This window comes from Aotus nancymaae, unplaced genomic scaffold (genome assembly GCF_030222135.1).
Source record: "Aotus nancymaae isolate 86718 unplaced genomic scaffold, 86718_ANA_hifiasm-v0.15.2.pri h1tg000003l, whole genome shotgun sequence".
NCBI classification, from domain to species: Eukaryota; Metazoa; Chordata; class Mammalia; order Primates; family Aotidae; genus Aotus; species Aotus nancymaae.
The window spans coordinates 31,127,355-31,146,880 of record NW_026988414.1 but is presented as its reverse complement, the minus strand read 5'-3'; the positions used below and the strand labels follow the sequence as shown (position 1 = coordinate 31,146,880).

The 19,526-nt window shown below is 37.4% G+C and overlaps 1 protein-coding gene across 1 annotated transcript in view; it reads left to right on the top strand.

Moving 5' to 3' along the window:
- The window catches only part of TMEFF1 (transmembrane protein with EGF like and two follistatin like domains 1), a 94,475-nt gene that overhangs the window by 47,033 nt on the left and 27,916 nt on the right, over window positions 1–19,526 (top strand). The window contains exon 6 of the mRNA XM_064379468.1: window positions 17,476–17,624. Coding sequence (XP_064235538.1) covers window positions 17,476–17,624 — 149 coding nt within the window. The remainder of the gene's footprint in view (window positions 1–17,475; window positions 17,625–19,526) is intronic.

Genomic DNA, 19,526 nt, shown 5'->3' with positions numbered 1-19,526 from the left:
ATCCAGCAGTCCTGTGTATATACACATGGTACTAATACATATTAAGTCAAACAAAATTCTTTGGAATAGTACTTACCTTTATTAAATGCAATGTACCCTAATATTTTCTATCCTATTTTCTTATAAAGTACTGGCAGTGAACCACTAAATTGACTTCATAATCCACTAGTGATTATGACCTACAGTTTGAAAAGTATTGCTCTATAGTATAACTGTAATAGATGTGTATTGCATTCATTTTTTTAGGTATAAGTATTCATTTAAAATGTTATTTTAGGCCAGCTTGTGGTGGCTCACACCTGTAATCTCAGCACTTTAGAAAGCTAAGGCAGGAGGATTGCTTGAGCCTGGGAGATCTAGGCTGCACGATTGTGCCACTGTGCTCCAGCCTGGGTGCAGAGCAAGACCCTGTCTCCGAAAACAAACAAACAAACAAATAAACAAACAAACAAACAAACCCAGAAAATCAAACATACTTTGTCTTTTCTCAATCTGAAATGCCTTTCCTGTCAGAAGAAATGTTATCTAACCTATTTGATTTGCAAAGAACAACTAAAATCTTTCTCTTGATTTTAAAAATTCTTTCTCTTGCTGATAGTTGTTAAAAAAAATCTGACATTTTGGTGAGAGGATAAATGGTACCATGTAAGTTAATTTTCTGCTATTAAGAGAAGTGCTATTTTTTCATTTAGCCATTTAAATGGAAATTGATTTAAATACATTACATACTTCTTTGCCTTCTTAAACAGAATATATAGAACATATTTAGCATATTCTTACTGTTACATATCATGTAGTATGTTACAGTTTTCGGAGCATTTTTTACGCATATATATTTTTAAGTTCTTCTGGGCAGTTCTGTTTGGTAGTAGGGCAAGGAAGTATTATCCTGATTTTATAGGTGATGGTGAGTTCAGAAAAGGCTGGAGAACCAGAACGTAGGTCTTATGACAAGGAATCAATCTCTTGTGTTGTGCACACACATGTAGAGGTCAATGATGTGTGGTAGTTGTTTCACTGCTGCACTTAAGGCTTCATTTAGCTTTGTGTTTTGGGTTCTTATATCTGTTTTTTAAAAATAAGTTTTCTTTTCCCTTGTAAGGCCGTTAGCTGCTGCTTATGGTGCTGTCAGTGTGCCCTGGCAATGAGTTTGACTGTAGATGCCCTCAACTTTTAATTTGCTTCTCTGCTTCCCTGGAATAGGAAACAAACATTTGCAGAAACTGTATCTAAATAGGGATAAGTTCTAAATGTAAAATAAGAGTGTATAGATTCTTCTGAGTGACGTGCATGAAGTTTATTTATTGCATGTATTTTATCTTTATTGTCTGCTCAATGGCTATTTTAATTTACTTATAATTTAAATTATTTTTGCTTCTAAGAGGCTTCTCCTCTACAACCCTTCCTTCCTGAAACTCACTGCATTTCTTCAATGGCATTGTGGGCTTTGCATGAGTTTGTGACAGTTATGTTCATCAATGCTTACCTTTCAAATTTATACCTAGAGGTGTAGGTGGTTGAGGTTCCAAGAAATATGACTCCTCATATTTCAAGACCATTTGAGTGGTGGGTCTTGAAATAAGTGGGTTTCAGTATTTCACTGTGGGTTTCAGTATTTCACTGTGACCACCGTGAAACAGTGCATAGACTTCCTACTTGGTCTTAAAACTTGAAAACAGCACTTCCTGTACAGCAACTTATATTTCTTAAACCATATAGTCTTAGTACCACACCCCCTCTCTTTCTAAACAGTATGTCTAATCTGTCCAAGGCTGAAGTTACTGCTGTAAGATAGCCATCAGCTGTTTCTCTGGACAGTGGGGCCACATAATCATAGGACTCCTTTACTTTGGTTCTTGTTATATACTCGACCTAAATCCCTGCCCAGGAATGGTTTACAGAATCTGTAGGATCATCAGGCCTAATGCCAATGCAGTTGAGCTATAAAAATCCTCCAATTATTCCTTTTGAACTTTGTCTGCAATGCACTTTATGGAAATAGCCCTGCTCTTCTGCCTCTTTGATGTCAGTCTCCTTTTTGGAGATGCTATTTCCATTTTTTTCCCCTGAGTGATACATATATTTCAGAGTTACTCAGAGAATCACATAGGTGCAGAGTGTGACAGACAACATGGATAAGCAGTGTAATCCCCCTGCTGGACATCTTAGTCATTTGTGGTCCCATTTTCTGTTTTGATGCAGATTCCTGGTCAGTACTACAATCTGACGAGTCTCTCCCTCAGAAGGTACCATGACATCTTTTCTCTTGTGTAAACAGAGTAATGCAATACATTTGTATCCTGCAATATGCTCTCTTTTCTGGAAGCTTCATGTACTTAAAAAACAAAGAACTGAAGAAGTACCTTTTCTATTCTTACGCTCTTATTTCCTCCTAATCAGAGATGGCAATAATTTTTGTCATTAGCACTCCCTTATTCTGGAGATATATATATATCTTATATATATATATCCTATCTTGCTTTCTCCCACAGTTCCTATAAGTTATATGACCATATTCTGTGTTTCTTCTTGGTCTTGAAAAACTACCTCTGCATAGCACTAAGTAGACTGTGAGCTTCCTGAGGGCAGGGACTTTGTCTTGCTGATTTCTGTCTTGGGTAAACTGGCCATAAGGTTGGGTATCTTAGGATGAGTCCTTTTATAGACCTTTGTTGAATTAGTGGCAATCAACGCTAGGCCTTTATTATTCACTTAGAGCTGCTTACAGGGTGGTTGTAAGGATTTAATATGTGTGAAAAAGACTGTATTGAATTTGTTGCAGGCTTTATTAGGTGTGTGTTAAATCTCAGTAACCTGACATGAATTAGTTTAAGCCAATGTTTTCCTAACTGCTAAATAAACTTACTGTATTGAGAAGAAATGGCACCTTCTATGTAGGGTTAAGAAAAAAGGAAGCAAAAGGATGGATTTTTTCAGAAATAACAATACAATTCAGATATGCACAGTATTTGATAGATTTCAAAGGGCTTTTTACAAATCTGATTTGATCCTGTCAGCAGTGTTTTGAGGTATTATCCCTGTTTTAAAGACTTGGAGTTGTGATTTGCCAAAATTATAGTGCTAAATCATAGAAGCCATTGAATTTATGCATTCATTTATATATGTATATATGCATTTATGCCTTTGAAATTTAGTGTTGCCAATTCAAAAGCTTAAAAAAGCTCGAGAGTGAAAGGTCTCATTTCTACCCCTGTTCCCAGTCACTCAGTTGTCTTCACTAGAGGCAGTTACTGTGATCTGTTTCTTGTTTAATCTCCCAGGGCTATTTTATGTACGTGCAAGCAAATATGTACAAATACTCTTTTCTTTTTTAAAACTAATGGCATCACACTATACACATAGCTCTGTACCTTATTTAAAATCTTTATTGTAAAATGTATACTGCATACAGAAGTGTTTAAACGTACATGTGCAACTTAAAGAATACTAATTAAAAACTACCTATGTATCTAATACCTAGGGCACGAAATAGAATACTGCTATTATTTCCAGTCCTTTGTGTTAACCTAGCCATGGAAGGAAAGGGCAATAGTGCCCCCTTAGAGAGGAAGGCTTACAGAAGACACATTGAACAGCCTCTGGGGCAGAGTCTGGTTTTCAGCTGCCCAGAGAGTTTATGAGGTTCCCCTTTGGGGAAGTCTGGACAAAGCCATGAGTATTGGAGTCACGGAGTCATGGAGAACGTAGGCTCACTACAGTTGAGGCATCTGATAGGATTCTAATGTATGGATCACTGGTAGAAATGTGATCAGAATGGACTGCTCTGTTCTGTGTTGTTTACTTCTAATCTCCCCGTAGCACACCTTCACCTGTCAGGAGTATGTCAATTAACTGAGTCTGCTGAGTTGGTTCTTGCAGCAGGACATGAAGGGGAGAGCAGGGACTTCATTATCTTATGTTCAAGACAAGCCAACTACAGATAAGAATCTGGGCCAGGCTTATCTGGGTAGTCTGCCTTCTGACTGGAAGTTGGGTACGATAGCACTAGGCACCTTGGTAATGCTGGCCATCCACACAGCTGTCTACAGAGTTAAACTGTTTCATTGTGGACTGATTGCCCTCTGCGTCTTGTATATAGCTGTTATCCCAGGATCTCCCTTCAGTATGATATCTTTTCCAACAACAATCGATTCTCCAATTCTCTGACATTACCTAGATGTCCAACAATTCAATTAAATTCTGACAGTAACTACTTGGAGTTAGCGCAGACCCACGATTAAGGACTCAGTCCCATAAGACTGCTCCCATTTTATAATCAGCTGCAAATGAAGTCCCCAGGTTACCCCCACTTCTGCCCAGATGACCATAAATCTTAAAGTTCCCATGCCCTACCTAATTTGCTAAAACGGCTCACGGAACTCAGGAAAGCATTATACTTATTATTTATTTGTAAAGGATACAAATGATCAGCAAGGTGAAGAAGTACATAAAGCAAGGTCCAGAAGGGTCCTGAGTGCAGAAGCGTTTGTCCCCATGGAGTCAAGTGCACCACCAAGATGTGCTCGCCAAGCCGGAAGCTCCTGAACTCCCCTTATTCTGAGTTTTTAAACTGAAGCTTTATTATGTAAGCGTGACTGGTTAACTCATTGGCCATTGGTGATTGAACTTAATATCCAATCCCTGTCCCCTTCCCAGATGTAGGAGGATCGGGGTGGGGCTGGGAGGGAGAAGTTCTAACCCCCTACCCTGTGTGTTATCTCACTAGAATATAAGAACTCTCCTATCACTCAAGAAGTGTCAAGGGAACTCTATAGCAAGAACTGGAAACAAAGACCAAGGATATTTTTTGTTATACCACTAGTATCCTCCAAGAAATTCCTTTGTCTCTCTCTCCTATATAGGATACTGTGTTTCTTCTCTTTTTGCTTCTAACTTCTTGGTTTTACTCTCCCATTTTATTACTTCTTTAAGCAGCTTCTTATGAAAAGGTATAAGATTTTAAAAACATTCAAAACCTTGTTTGAAGTGTTTAAGTATTTTTATTCTACACCTAATATTTTATTTAGAACTTTGCAAGTGCATAATTCTAGGTATGAGACAAATTTCCTTGAGAATTAAGAAAGCATTGCTTTGTTGTCTTCTAGCTTCCAGTGTTGCTGTTAAAGTCTAAAGCTATTCTGATTCTTGATCCTTTGTATATAATTTTTTTCTCTCTTGAAGCATGTAGAGTCTTCTTTTGCTCTCCAGGGTAATGATATTTAACAATGTTATGTCTTTTCCTAGATACTTACTATCTTCTGTTTTTAAAAATTTTCTTTAATTAGTTCTTTGATGATTTCCTTTCTTCTTTTTTCTATTTTGGTACTCCGGTTATTTGGATGTTGACATGCTGGACTAGTCCTCATTTTATCTTTTTTTCTCCTGGTTTCTGTTTTAAAGTTTTTTTGCTGTACTTTTTGAGCGATTTCGTCAACTTTATGAGTTTTTTTTGTTTCTGTTACAATTTTCAATTTCCAGGAGCTCATTTTTGTTTTCAGAGTACTCACTTTTAGAGCATTTTACTTTTATTTTATGATTGCAGTCTCTTTTTGTACCTATGCATTATTAGTTGGTATTCTGTCTATTGAAAGAGTGAGATTTTGTTTTCTATCAGTCAGGACTCATGGATTTCTCTTTTATTCATTTGTAGTCAATGAATTATAATTGTTCTTTGTTTAGTTTTTAGTGTTATGTGGCCTTTTAAAATGAGTTAGGGAGTGTTTTTTTTTTCTAGTCTTTGGTTGACTTTGTTTAAGAGTGAAATTATCTACTTTTGGCTGGGCATGCTGCACATGCCTGTAATATTAGCATTTTGGGAGACTGAGGTAAGTGGATCACCTCAGGTTAGGAGTTCGAGACCGCCTGAACAATCCTGTTTGAGAACAGTGAAACCTTGTCTCTACTTAAAAAAAAAAAAAAAAAAAAATTAGCTGGGTCCATGGTGGCACATGCCTGTAATTTCAGCTGCTTTGGATGCTTAGGACACAAGAATCACTCAAACCCGGGAGGCAGAGGTTGCAGGGAGCCAAAATCACACCACTGCACTGCATCCTGGGAGACAGTGAGTCTGTTTTTTTGTTTTTTTTTTTTTTAATTGCCTACTTTTGAAAAATTAGAGTGGATGTGTTTATAAATTGTCTTTTTAAAAAATGCCTGGATCCAATGCTATCTTTAAGGGACTTTTTAAGAACAACTGATTTAGTTTCTTTAATGATTAGTGAACCCTTCAGCTTCTATTTCTTTTTTTGTTAGAACTTAATCATATTTTTAAAAAGTTATTCATTTCACCTAGGTTTTCAAACTTGCTGGCATAATGTTGTTTACAATAACCTTTTATTATCTTTTAAATCATCCCTGTTAAATTTTTAGTCTTTTTTATTCCTGATACTGCTTTTTCTCTCAGGAAAAAGCCTGCAGAAAAGCTTGCATTTATCAATTTGAAAGTCTTTTCAAAGAACCAACTCTTGGTTTTAACTCTGTAACTTTTACTCTGCAACTTTAACTCTGTAACTTTTGGTTACGACTCTGTTGTAACTTTTAAATTTCTGTTGATATGTATTTTTCTTCCTTTTGCTTTTATTTGTATTTTTTTTTCCATTGTTCATTTTCTAACTTTTTAAATGGATGTTTAGCTTTATTTTTTATTCTTTTAAGATTTGAGAAAAAACATTGAGGGAAGGGATGGAATCAGGAGGCTGTCTGTGGAAGAGTGTTTCAGGAAGAGAGAAGGCCTTGAGGCAGGAGTATCTCTGGTGTGTTAGAAAGAAAAGTGGAAGTGTTAGAAGTGGATGTGGTAGAGTTTAATGAAAAATTTTATGATAAACGTGGAAAATGCCTTTTCATATGGCAGTTTCCATTCTTAGACATTTATTTGGTATAACAGCTGTAATGAACAGAGAAAACACTGGTCTCAGCCCCTCACTAGTTTTTTGATCTGGGGCTTTTAGATTTCCTTCATATTCAATTTCCTTACTGATAATTTATAGTTGTCAGGGTTAGATGAGGCAAATGTGACCATTACCCACACAGTAGGTGCAGAGTAAATGTAATTAAATGCTTTGAATTTAGCATATTTACTAAAGAGTGATTTCTATTCATTTGCGTACACGCTTCTGTGCTTTGGGCGTCATGACCTCTGCTACGCTTGCCAGTCTGAAGACAGCTGTAATCACTATAATCAGTAGTATCCGTGGCCTCTGTAATCTAATATTTTCCTCCTTTGCTCATTGTTTCACTGAGCTGGACTTTACTTGAGATGATAATTTAATTTTCTTTCTTTGTATGCCATCGAAAACAGCAGCGATTGTTTTCACAGTTTTTAGTCTTAGAAGCAGTGGTACCATCCCACTGAGGAGCACTGTCTTTTTCATACATTTGATCAAGGCATTTCCTGGTCGAGCTGCAATGCCCACTATAAACAATGGCACTTGTTAAACAAGTGATTACTTGTTTCTTACTGGACTGGTATGGTATTTTGCTATGTTGCTGACATTGTCTTCCATTAACCGCCATTTCTATTTTATTGCCATCCCAGGTTTGCCCACTTTCATTGTTTAGACTGCGGTGGGCAAAATTTTTTGTAAAGGGCTAGATGGTAATTATATCAGGTTTACCAGGTCACATGTGGTCTTCACCATAACTAACTCTTTAAAAATGTGAAAACCATTTTTAGCTTCTGGGTGTGCAAAAACAGGCATAGGTCTGGATTGACCCACTGCTGTAATTGCCAGGATTGATCCCTGCTTTAAACCATCCATCTCTATATATTTTTAATATATGGTAAAGTGACAGCAAATAGTGCCTTTATTCTAGGTTGAGCTGTACTTCCCCCCCTTGTTTCTTAATTCCTTTTATTTTTCGTTACTTCTCCATTTTTTTCACCTTTGTGTTTTCGAACCGTGTTCTCCATGAATCAAGAAATCGGTTTTGCTTAGTGAAGGCGTTGTCTTTATCCCTTTCCTTAATTACTTAATTCATATCATTTATAAATATTTCTTATTCCTTGGGGCATATTGAAAGGAAAGAGGCACTTCCCTTTTTTGGATCATCCCTTTTATTACCTGTCTTTCATTTTCCTTTACTAATAGGAATTTACCAGAAAATCTAACGAGGCTGGGCGTGGTGACTCACACCTGTAACCCCAGCACTTTGGGAGGCCAAGGAGGGGGATCATTTGAGGCCAGGAGTTCGAGACCAGCTTGGACAACATGACGAAACCCTGCCTCTGCCAAAAATACAAAAATTAGCTGGGTGTGATGGCACGTGCTTGTAATCCTAGCTACTTGGGAGGCTGAGACGGGCTTGGACCTGGGAGGTGGAGGTTGCAGTGAGCTGAGATCATGCCACTGCACTCCAGCCTGAATGACACAGTGAGACTTTATCTCGAAAACAAAACAAAACAACTAAAAAGATTGTTAACTTTACCAGATTGCTCTTTGAAATTAATTTTGTCTTCTCTGCCTGATTTGACCCTCTTTATTCTGCTAGTCTCATGTTATTTCACTGCAGCTTACCCATAGCCATGAGAATAGTCATTCTCAAATATTGTTATGATTGTATTACTCCTTTAAAGACAAATACATATTTAGATTTGACATTTAATATAGCAATTTGGAATTTGGAGGGTATTTTAAAAACCTTGTTTTATTTCTATATATTAAAAGACAATATCTTCTGTGGAAATGAGCATGGGCTCTCTAAAATGTAGCAGTGTGTATATAGATCAGGCTATGTTTATTAGTACTAGAAGTGTGTCATTTATTTCAAAAGTAAAACTAACGGTATGTGTATATCAAGACCCTATTGAGAGAATCAGAAATGCTGTTCTTTAGTAGAAAAAATAGATTGAATTTTTGAAAGCCCATTTCTAGGGATAATATCCTGGCAGTTTTTATGCAAACCTTGCATCATATTGTAGGGCTCAGAAAATTGTTAAATGAAAGTGGTTGTTGTGTGATTTTTTTCCCCTTTATGCTGAGCCTTGAGGAAGAGAAACTGGGAACGAAAAAAATGAGGAGAAATGTGACCTTTCCTTGGAAAATTGAGCAGGGAGGTTTCAAAATTAATTTAATACCTCAAGTTTTATTTAAGTAATGGGAAAAGTCTTTGTACATTTGTTTAACATAAAAAGCATTGTCACTAACTTTGGTAATGGGGAAGCCACGATCTTTGAGCCTCAGTGACCTTTTACCATTACATTTCTTTTAAGTCTTCTGTTTCATTAACTTTGTTTCTGAGTGCAAGCTGAGATTGTTAGTAAGAGCATGCTAAAGCTAACCTCATTTTCTTTTTTGATAGTGTAATAAGATTATGGTACCAGAGCTGAGCCTTAATTGTAGCTTATATGAACCTAAGCAAGATAATCATCAATCTGGCTTGGTATACATGACATAGGAAGTCAGGTCAGATGATAGCTGCAATTCTAGCTGCTTAACAACTTTCCTTAAAAGATGTTCAGTAATGGATTAATTTTTCTATAAACATGGAAGGTAGTAGGTTTCTTAGGATATGACACATGGCTCTCTTTATCCTGTTCTAATCAGTGCTTTTATTGATGACTTGTCAACATTATGAATATGTCAATCTAGAAGAGATGTTGTATGATAAATTAGAGTCCAAAAGATTTCAGCATGCTGAGATAGATAATCTAAAATATTAGAGATAAATGTGAAGTCCTAACCCTGGGTTCCAGACAATAGTGGTCACATGTTTTGCAGGCCATACCTACAGAGTTGAGTATATTAAGAACTTGAGTATGTGTCTAAAGTTTGATGTGGTTACCAGAAAAGTTAATGCAATCATGCCTGTGTTATGTAAGCATAGTGTCCAGAACAGTTAAGGTAATAGCTTCTCTCTATTGTAGTCCTTGTTTTGTTCTTGGCCTCATATTATGACATACTGAATTTGGAGGGAGATCAGGATGATGGGGAGGTTTGGATACTATAACAAATAAGGAATCATTCAATAAACTTGAGGTGAAAACTTATATGCAATATGATGATTATCTTTGAACATTTTTTTTTTTTTTTTTTTTGAGACGGAGTTTCGCTCGTTACCCAGGCTGGAGTGCAATGGCGCGATCTCGGCTCACCGCAACCTCCGCCTCCTGGGTTCAGGCAATTCTCCTGCCTCAGCCTCCTGAGTAGCTGGGATTACAGGCACGCGCCACCATGCCCAGCTAATTTTTTGTATTAGTAGAGACGGGGTTTCACCATGTTGACCAGGATGGTCTCGATCTCTTGACCTCGTGATCCACCCGCCTCGGCCTCCCAAAGTGCTGGGATTACAGGCTTGAGCCACCGCGCCCGGCCGTTATCTTTGAACATTTAAATGATATTTTGCATTTGTTACATGTAGATTGACAGACCAGAGTTAGAGTCAGTGGGTGGAAATTAATTAGGATGCATGTTTGGGGCTCAGCCCAGGTAATAGCTACTCACCCATGAGATGTACTGCCTTGGTGAGATAGTAAGCTGTCTATGGCTGCAAATGCTCTGGAAGGGGCAATGTAACAATAAGGTCACAAATACTGCTGAGAGGAGCCCTGCACTGAGTGGAATATTAGAATAGATGGGTTTCTAAAGTCCTTTTCAGCATGACATTCTTTCAGTATTTGTTTAGATACAGAGATATTATGACTAAATATTTGTGCATGTTTTCACCCATGCATAGTAGATTGTTATTCTCTGCATTTGTCTGTGCCCCTTTCTTGGAAGGCAGCTACGCTAACCACTATACCACCAACGCCACGACATCTGTGCCCTTTTCTTATCCAAAACTTTTACCTGAACTCACTTTCTGTGATTAGCTAACTTTCCAATACATTAGTTGGTTCTTTCACCTCTTGTTTTCCAGAAATTAAATTTTTGGTACAATATATATTTTTTGACTTTAGTGAATATTCTTATGAATTTAAAATTGTTTTCGGCTGCCTTAATTTTTAAATTTTAAAATATGTATTCATAAGTGTATGAAAGCTAAAACTTACACATTCGGTTTAATGTGCAAAAATGAAATGAGCTTTTGTGAATCTACCTCCCAAGGCAAGAAACAGAATTTTAGCAGAACAGTCATTTGTCAGTATTTGTGGAAAACTGGTCTGATACCCCCGACAGATACCAAAATCCAAGGATGCTCAAAGTCCTGCAGTCAGCCCTGAGGATATAGAAGGCTGACTGTACTTCAGGGGCCCCCCCACGTCCCTCTCTAATTGCATCTTTCTCTCAGCCACATGGTATACTGCATTTTGCAGAAATTATTCCCTTGCTTTCTTTATAGTTTTATCACATGTGATAGATCCCTTAATAATCTATAATCTGGCTTTAGATTACTTTTGTATTTTGTATAAATGGAATCATGCTGTATGTATTCTTCTTGATCGTCTTTTGCATAGCATTATGTTTTTGAGATTCGTTTATGTTGATGCACATTAGCTGTAGTTAATTCAGTTTCACTGCTTGTTGAATTTGATTGTTTGCCTGTACCACATTCTTTTACAGTCCATTTTACTGTTGGACATTTTGATTTTTCTAGTCTTTTGTTCTCATGAATAATACTGCTGTGAATATTCTTACACATTTTCTAATATACATGTATAGGAGATTTTTTTCTCTTTTTTTTTTTTTTTTTTTGAGACAGAGTCTTGCTTGCTCTGTCATCCAGGCTGGAGTGCAGTGGCTCAATCTCCACTCACTGCAACCTCGACCTCCCAGGTTCAAGTGATTCTCATGCCTCACAGCCTCTTGAGTAGCTGGATTACAGGGACCTGCCACCATGCCTGGCTGATTTTTATATTTTTAGTAGAGATAGGGTTTCATTTTGTTGGCCAGGCTGGTCTTGAACTCCTGATCTCAAGTGATCTGCCCGCCTCGGCCTCCCAAAGTGCTAGGATTACAAGCATGAGCCATCGTGCCCAGCCTATATGTAGGAGATTTTCAAGGCCTTGCCTAGTAGTGAAATTGTTGAGCATGTGCAAATCTAGTTTTTCATCAGAATACCTGTTTTCCAAAGTTGCTGTCCTGGTAAGCTTTCCCACCAGCAGAGTATGAGAATTTCCTTAGCTCCTTATCCTTGCCAGTACTTGGGTTTTGTCCTTGTTTCTGATTTTTGCCAATTTTGTGAGTGTGGATGGTATCTCATTGTGATTTTAATTTTAGTTTTTCTGATTCTTAATGAGGTTGAATATCTTTTCACATATGTTCTTGTATGTTTCCTCTGTTATTTCTATTTATTTATTTGCTCCCCTTTCTCATTGATTACATATATTTTTAAAAAAATTGATTTGTATTTATGTATTCTGGATACTACTTCTTTGTTGATTATATGGGCTATAATTATCTTTTTGTTCGTAGCTTGTCTTCTTATTCTCTTTATGGGGCATTCCTTATTTCAGATTTCTCAGTCTTACATTTGTTCTCCTAAATCTTTAATAGTTTTTAACTTTCACATTTAGGTTTTTAATTCGTCATGAATAAAGGAAATCTTCAAACAAAAGAGGAGAAAAATGGTGGACCCCTCCCCATTTATTCATCTTCAGAAGTCTAATTCTGTTACATCTTTTCTTCCTTCCTTACCTTTTTTGGGAAGTATTTAAAGCAAATCCCAGCATCGAGTCATCTTAACTGTAAAGATTTCAATTTTGCTGATATTTATCTGCTTGGTATATGAGTTTCTGAGAGAGGTATGTTAAAATCTATCATGGTGGATTTGGCAATTTCTTCTTTTTCAGACAGTCTCATACTGTCACCCAGGCTGGAGTGTAGTGGCCCAGTCTTGGCTCACTGCAACCTCCGCCTCCTGGGTTCAAATGATTCTCTTGCCTCAGCCTACCAAGTAGCTGGGATTGTAGGTGCCTGAAACCACACCCAGCTAATTTTTTGTATTTTTAGTAGAGGCAGAGTTTCACTATGTTGGCCAGGCTGGTCTCAAATTCCTGACCTCATGACCCGCCCACCTCAGCCTCCCAAAGTGCTAGGATTACAGGCGTGAACCACCGTGCCTGGTCAGATTTGGCAATTTCTTATTGTGGTTTTATCAGTTTTCACTTTATAGATTTTAAGACTATCTTAAAATGTTTAGAATTATTATATTATCCTGCTTAGTAAAATATTTTTATTATTATGAAGGGACTTTCTTTATTTCCTATAATCCTTTTTGCCCTAAAGTCTTTTATATCTGATATTAAATATAACAATACCAGGTTTCTTCTATACCAAGAGTGATACATCTCTTTTACTCTCCTATTATTTTCAACTTTTGGTATCATCATTTTAACATGTATCTTACAAGCAACATACAGCTGGCTTTTGTATTTTTATCTAGCCTAACTACCTTTGTTATTTAACTGGAAAATTTAGTCTACTTAAATATAAATACTGAGCTATTTTAATTTTTTTCTGATTTTGTACTTTTGTCTTGCTTTTCCTTTTTCTTTCTCCTTTCTTGCCTTCTTTTGGAGCTTACCACAATCTAAATCTTCTTAATGTCACTGTTCTCCTTAAATACTTGAATTTCAATTCCTCTTAACTTGTGTGCTATCATTATCATCATGTATTTTAATTTCCAGCTTAAAAAAATTTAACCACATAGAGCACTGTTGTTCTTACATGACTGGTGTTTTGTTAACATTACCCATGTATTTAGACCTTTGTTCTTCATTTGTGTTTGCATCTCAGACTTTCTTTAAAGGATCATTTTTCTGCTCCTTTAGAATTTGTTTTACTGACAGTGAGCAGGTGACATATTTTACAAGTGTTTACTCCTTCCAAGTTACTTTTATTTTACCCTTATTCTGAAAAGATTTCTCTTAAATAGAATTCTGTTCTGCCTTAGCACATAGCAGGTACTATTTTACTTTTAGCTATAAACAATTTAACTTCAGTATTGCTTTTGAAAAGTCAGTTTTCCTTCTTATTCTTACTCTCTGAAGGTAATCTTTCTATTCTTCCTGGCTGCTTTTAAAATATTCTTTCTCTTGTTATAAAATTCCACAATGATATTTCAGTATGTGGATCCATTTTTAGTAATCCTGTTTGGGATTCATTGGGCTTCTTGGATATTTAGATAAGTATCTTTTTTAGTTTTAGAAAGTTTGAAGAGAAGTTGCTGAGAATATTTTCCTGCCTCATTTTCTTAACTCCTGGAATGCTAATCAGATTTTTGTCTGATCTTCTGACTCCTCCATGTCTCTTTATAAAATATGCACCATGTCTTTGACTGTCTTCTGATTCTTCCACGTCTCTTTTTCAAATGTGTACCATGTCTTTGACTATCTGCTGTGGTCTGGTTACTTTCCTCTGACCTGTCTTCCAATTCTCTAACTCTCCCTTGGTTTCTCAAATCTGCTGTTAAACCTGCCTGTTGTGTTTCTTTCTTTTTTTTTTTTTTTTTGAGGCGGAGTTTCGCTCTTGTTACCCAGGCTGGAGTGCAATGGCGCAATCTCAGCTCACCGCAACCTCCGCCTCCTGGGTTCAGGCAATTCTCCTGCCTCAGCCTCCTGAGTAGCTGGGATTACAGGCACGCGCCACCATGCCCAGCTAATTTTTTGTATTTTTAGTAGAGAGGGGGTTTCACCGTGTTGACCAGGATGGTCTCGATCTCTTGACCTCGTGATCCACCCACCTTGGCCTCCCAAAGTGCTGGGATTACAGGCGTGAGCCACCGCGCCCGGCCGTGTTTCTTATATCTAGTAATACATTGTTTATTTCTGGAAGTTCTGTTTGGTTCTTTTAAAAATTGAATTGTTCTCCTCATTATGGTATTTTATCTTTCTGTTGCGGGTATGTGACTGAATGTGTCTCTGTGGGCTGAGCTGCTTATTTTTCTCAGAACTGTATCTGTGGAAAATCATTGAGTTCTAGGATAAAATTGAGTTTCTTCAGAGAAGATTGCATTTGCTTCTGTCATTTGCCTACAGCAGAGGTGTCCAATCTTTTGGCTTCCCTGGGCCACATTGGAAGAAGAATAATTGTCTTGGGCCACACATGAAATAAACTAATGATAGCAGATGAACTAAAAGGAAAAAAAAAACCCACTAGAAAACCTCATAATGTTTTAAGAAAGTTTATGGATTTGTGTTGGGCTGCAGTCAAAGCCATCCTGGGCTGTGGGTTGGATAAGCTTGGCCTAGAGCCTCTTCCAGTCCTTGACCCCTTAGAATTAATTCTGGGTTTGAGATTTTTCAAAACAACCAAGTAGTATTTTAAGTCGTAATTATCTATGTGAGGGCTGGCTTGTGACTTTGAGTTCTCAGGGGAGATGATTTCTGTTTTTCAAAGCTATGGCTCAGTACAACTTTTTTTTTTTTTTCCTTTTCGAGATGGATTCTGGCTATGTTCCCCAGGCTAGAGTGCAGTAGTGTGAGATCTTGGCTCACTGCAACCTCCGCCTCCCGGGTTCAAGCGATTCTCCTGCCTTAGCCTCCTGAGTAGCTGGGATTATAGGCGCCTGCCACTGTGCCCGGCTAATTTTTGTATTTTTAGTAGAGAAGGGGTTTCACCATCTTGGCCAGACTAGTTTCGAACTCATCACCTTGTGATCCACCTGCCTTGGCCTCCCAAAATGCTGGGATTACAGGTGTGAGCCTGGCCTCGGTGCAACCTTTCTTTTTAATTATTTAAATAGTCCCTTTGGAATATGACAGCTCGTTTCCAGTTTACTTTCATGATGAGGGATATACATATTTTAATTTTTTTGTTATTTTATACTTTTGTCTTTTCCTTTTTCTTTCTCCTTTCTTGCCTTCTTTTGGAGCTTATCACAATCTAATTTTCCTTAAATTTCCTTAATCTTTAAAATGTACATTTTAAAGATCCAACTTTTCTAGGGTCTCCCGACTCCCTGTCTTAGGTGGGTCAGTGTTCTTTGTCTCCTGTTCCCAGAGCCTTGTATTAGTCTGTTTTCATACTGCTGATAAAGATATACTCGAGACCGGGCAAAAGAAAGGGTTTAATTGGATTCACAGTTCCACGTGGCTGGAGAGGCCTCACAATCATGGCGGAAGGCAAGGAGGAGCAAGTCGTGTCTCACGTGGATGGCAGCAGGCAAAATGAGAGCTTATGCAGAGAAACTCCCATTTTTAAAATCATCATATCTCATGAGACTCATTCACTATCATGAGAACAGCACAGGAAAGACCTGCCCCCATAATTCAATCACCCCCCACCAAGTTCCTCCCATGACACATGGGAATTGTGGGAGCTACAATTCAAGATGAAATTTGGACACAGCCAAACCACATGAGGCCTGAAAAGCCAAAAAACTGGTAATTACATTTACCCAGTTTGGCAAATGCCTTCAAAGTGAAAATCAGCTTTAGAGAGCTCAGTTGACCTTTCTCTGTACCTGTGTTCCTATAACTTCTGTCCTGAATATTCCTGGCTTTCTTACCAACTTATGAATGTATTTAAGAGGACGTTTTAAAATGTTCGTCCAGTATTTTTTTGTTGTTTTTATCAGGAAGGTTAGTAAAAGTTTCTAGTCCTCTGTGTTGCCATACACAGGAAAGTCTCTATATTTTTATTTTTGTTTCTCTATTCCCAACTAGATTTTACCATTCTTGGGGGACGTGACCTTGCTTTGGACTTCTTTGGCCTTCTCTGTAGTGTTTCTCTGTAGTATCGCACTCAGTGTTCAGTGGACACTCAGTTACGTAGGTAGATATGTAGCTAGAAAACACTTTTGAGGGTTTCTGTTTTACGTATTTCATATCTATTATAGTTTTTAACCTTTCCAGTTATTTGGTAAGGTAGATTATTTATTTGAAACAGGGTCTCACTCTGTCCCCAAGGCTGAAGTACAGTGGTGCAATTATGGCTCACTGCAGCCTCAACCTCCTAGGCTTAAGCGATCCTCCTGCCTCAGCCTCCCATGTAGTGGAGACCACAGGTGCACACCACCATGCCTGGCTAGGTTTTTAAATTTTTTTGTAGAGATATGGTCTTGCTTTGTTGCCCAGGCTGGTCTTGAACTCCTGAGCTCAAGTGATTCTCCCACCTTGGCCTCCCAAAGTGTTGGGATTACAGGCATGAGCCACCATGCCTGGCCATTATTATTACCTCTGTTTTACTGATCAGTAAACTAAGACTTAGAGGGAGAATTTGGACACAAATCTGATAATAAGTAGGGGTAGAATTTAGATTCATGACTATTGACTCATAATTCTGTGTTCTTTCCCCATGCCATTTTGCTTTTTAATTAATGTCATTGATATTTGACATCTCCTGATTACTTTATCTAGATTTGAAAATTCTAGAGAAACCACTGGATTCATAGTATCTTGATGAAATTATCTCTAAATCCTCACCTAAAATACATTTTTTTTAGGTATTTACTTTGCTTAAGCTTTCACCAGTGACTTAAAACAATATATTGACTTCTATTACAGAAAACAGAAGAAAGAATTGGTCTTTATTGCTGTTGCAGCATTGTGAAATATTTTTGTTATAAACTGTAGGTAATTTTTGTCTTTTCCAACAGGTGTGTATGTAATATAGATTGCAGTGGATACAGTTTTAATCCTGTGTGTGCTTCTGATGGGAGTTCCTATAATAATCCCTGTTTTGTTCGAGAAGCATCTTGTATAAAGCAAGAGCAAATTGATATAAGGCATCTTGGCCATTGCACAGGTAAAATCCATTTTATTTATTCAGAGACCTGTCTTTATTATTGTATGCATATAATCTTATTTGTATATTTGGTAGTATTTCAAATTTGTAAAATGAGAAATCCTTGAAGCTTTATTTTCTTTTATTACTTCATTTTTCAGAATTTATTTTTATTACTAATTTAGACTTTTTAAAAATTATTTTCATCTTCTCAAGACACAAACAGTGCTTCTTGGTTTTTATTTAGTTCTTGGTTGCTAGCTGATCCTAACATGAAATTATGAGTATTATTTATAGTTCTAAGGTCATCTCAAATTTGGAATGATAATAGCTGTTAAAGAGTTAGATAACTTATTTTAATTAAAGTAAAACTATGTTATTGCCGTAAATTTGTTAAACCTCTTTTTATAGAACATAATAGTTTCCTTTGTTTTCCAATTATCTGTGTCATTTTTCCCTGTACATATTACGTACGATTACAGATTTTGGTGTGAAGTTAGAGAATGTAAAGAAAAATTATTGGTTTTAGCTTAAAATTCTTTTTGCCCTTCTTGCTTTATGTTTTAGCTTAGAAACCATGATACTATATAAGAAGGGAGTTTTTGTTTTCCACCCCTATTAGAAATATTCAGTCTCTAAAGCCAGAGGTTCTCAATCTCCTTTCCTCAGTAATACTCAGATGAGCTGAGAAGATGGATCATTTCCTCAGTAACATATGTGGGCCTTGTGCATTCTCATGGACTAGAATTGTATATCTTTCTTGCTTACTAGTTCCCCACTTCCTCCCTTTTTAGACTTATTAAAGGGATATTATGCTTTTATCTGAGCTAAGGGGAAAAGGTTGCAAGCCAAAATTTGTACTTTATATTGGTAACAAATTATTTGTGACACGCTACACAGTTGATTGCAGTACCTCTGGTCTAAACTACCAACTAATACCCAAGAAGCTCATCAGACAATTTCGAGGTAGGAGTTGAGCATGGGTATGATAGAGGAACACCATTTGCCGACAGGGATCCCTTGGGGGTAGATGTCCTGTTTAGCCTTTATCTTGAAGTATGGTCCCCCCACCCCAATGGGTTGGCATTTAGAGCTTGGGTGGGAAGACTAGCTTAGAGAAGGACTATGTTCTCTGAGAAAAGATGCATATTTGAATGGTACTCTTTGGAATTTCAAGTTCAGAGCAGTTGGTCAGTGTATTAATCTGTTCTCACATTGCTGTAAAGAACTACCTGAGACTGGGTAATTTGTAAAGAAAAGAGGTATAATTGGCTTATAGTTCCACAAGCTGTACCAGAAGCATGGCTGAGAGGCCTCAGGAATCTTACAATCATGGTGGATGGGAAAGAGGAACGTCTTACATGGCCAGAGAAGGAGGAAGAGAAAGCGAAGGGATAGGTGTCATGCACTTTTGTAAATAACCAGATCTTACGAGAACTCACTCACTATTATGAGAACAGCAAGAGGGAAATCTGCCCCCACTATCTACTCACCTTCCACAAGGCCCCTCTTCCAACATTGGGGATTATAATTAGACATGAGATTTGGGTGGGGACACAGGCCCAAACCCTATCAGTCAAGCTTGAGAGTTTAATTAAAATGCATCTTTTGGAGTGATTGATCCTTAAGTTTTGTCTTAGTCCCCTCTGTAATTTTTCATCCACAAACCTAATTATGTCTTTTCTTTGCCTCCCCAACTAGTATTGGGAAGCTTGTGCTTCTATACACGTGGTTATGGCTCATTTATAGTCTTCTCAGTCCAGGTGCAGTTCTCCAATCAGGGGTCATTTTTTATAGTAAGTGTTTCATAACACAGCTGAGATTCCCTATTTATCTTAATCTGATGTTTCCAGGGAAACAGCGGCAGGAGAAGGTAAGTCTTGAAGCAGTTGTCCTTTAGAGAAAGAAAGGGTTAACCCTTTA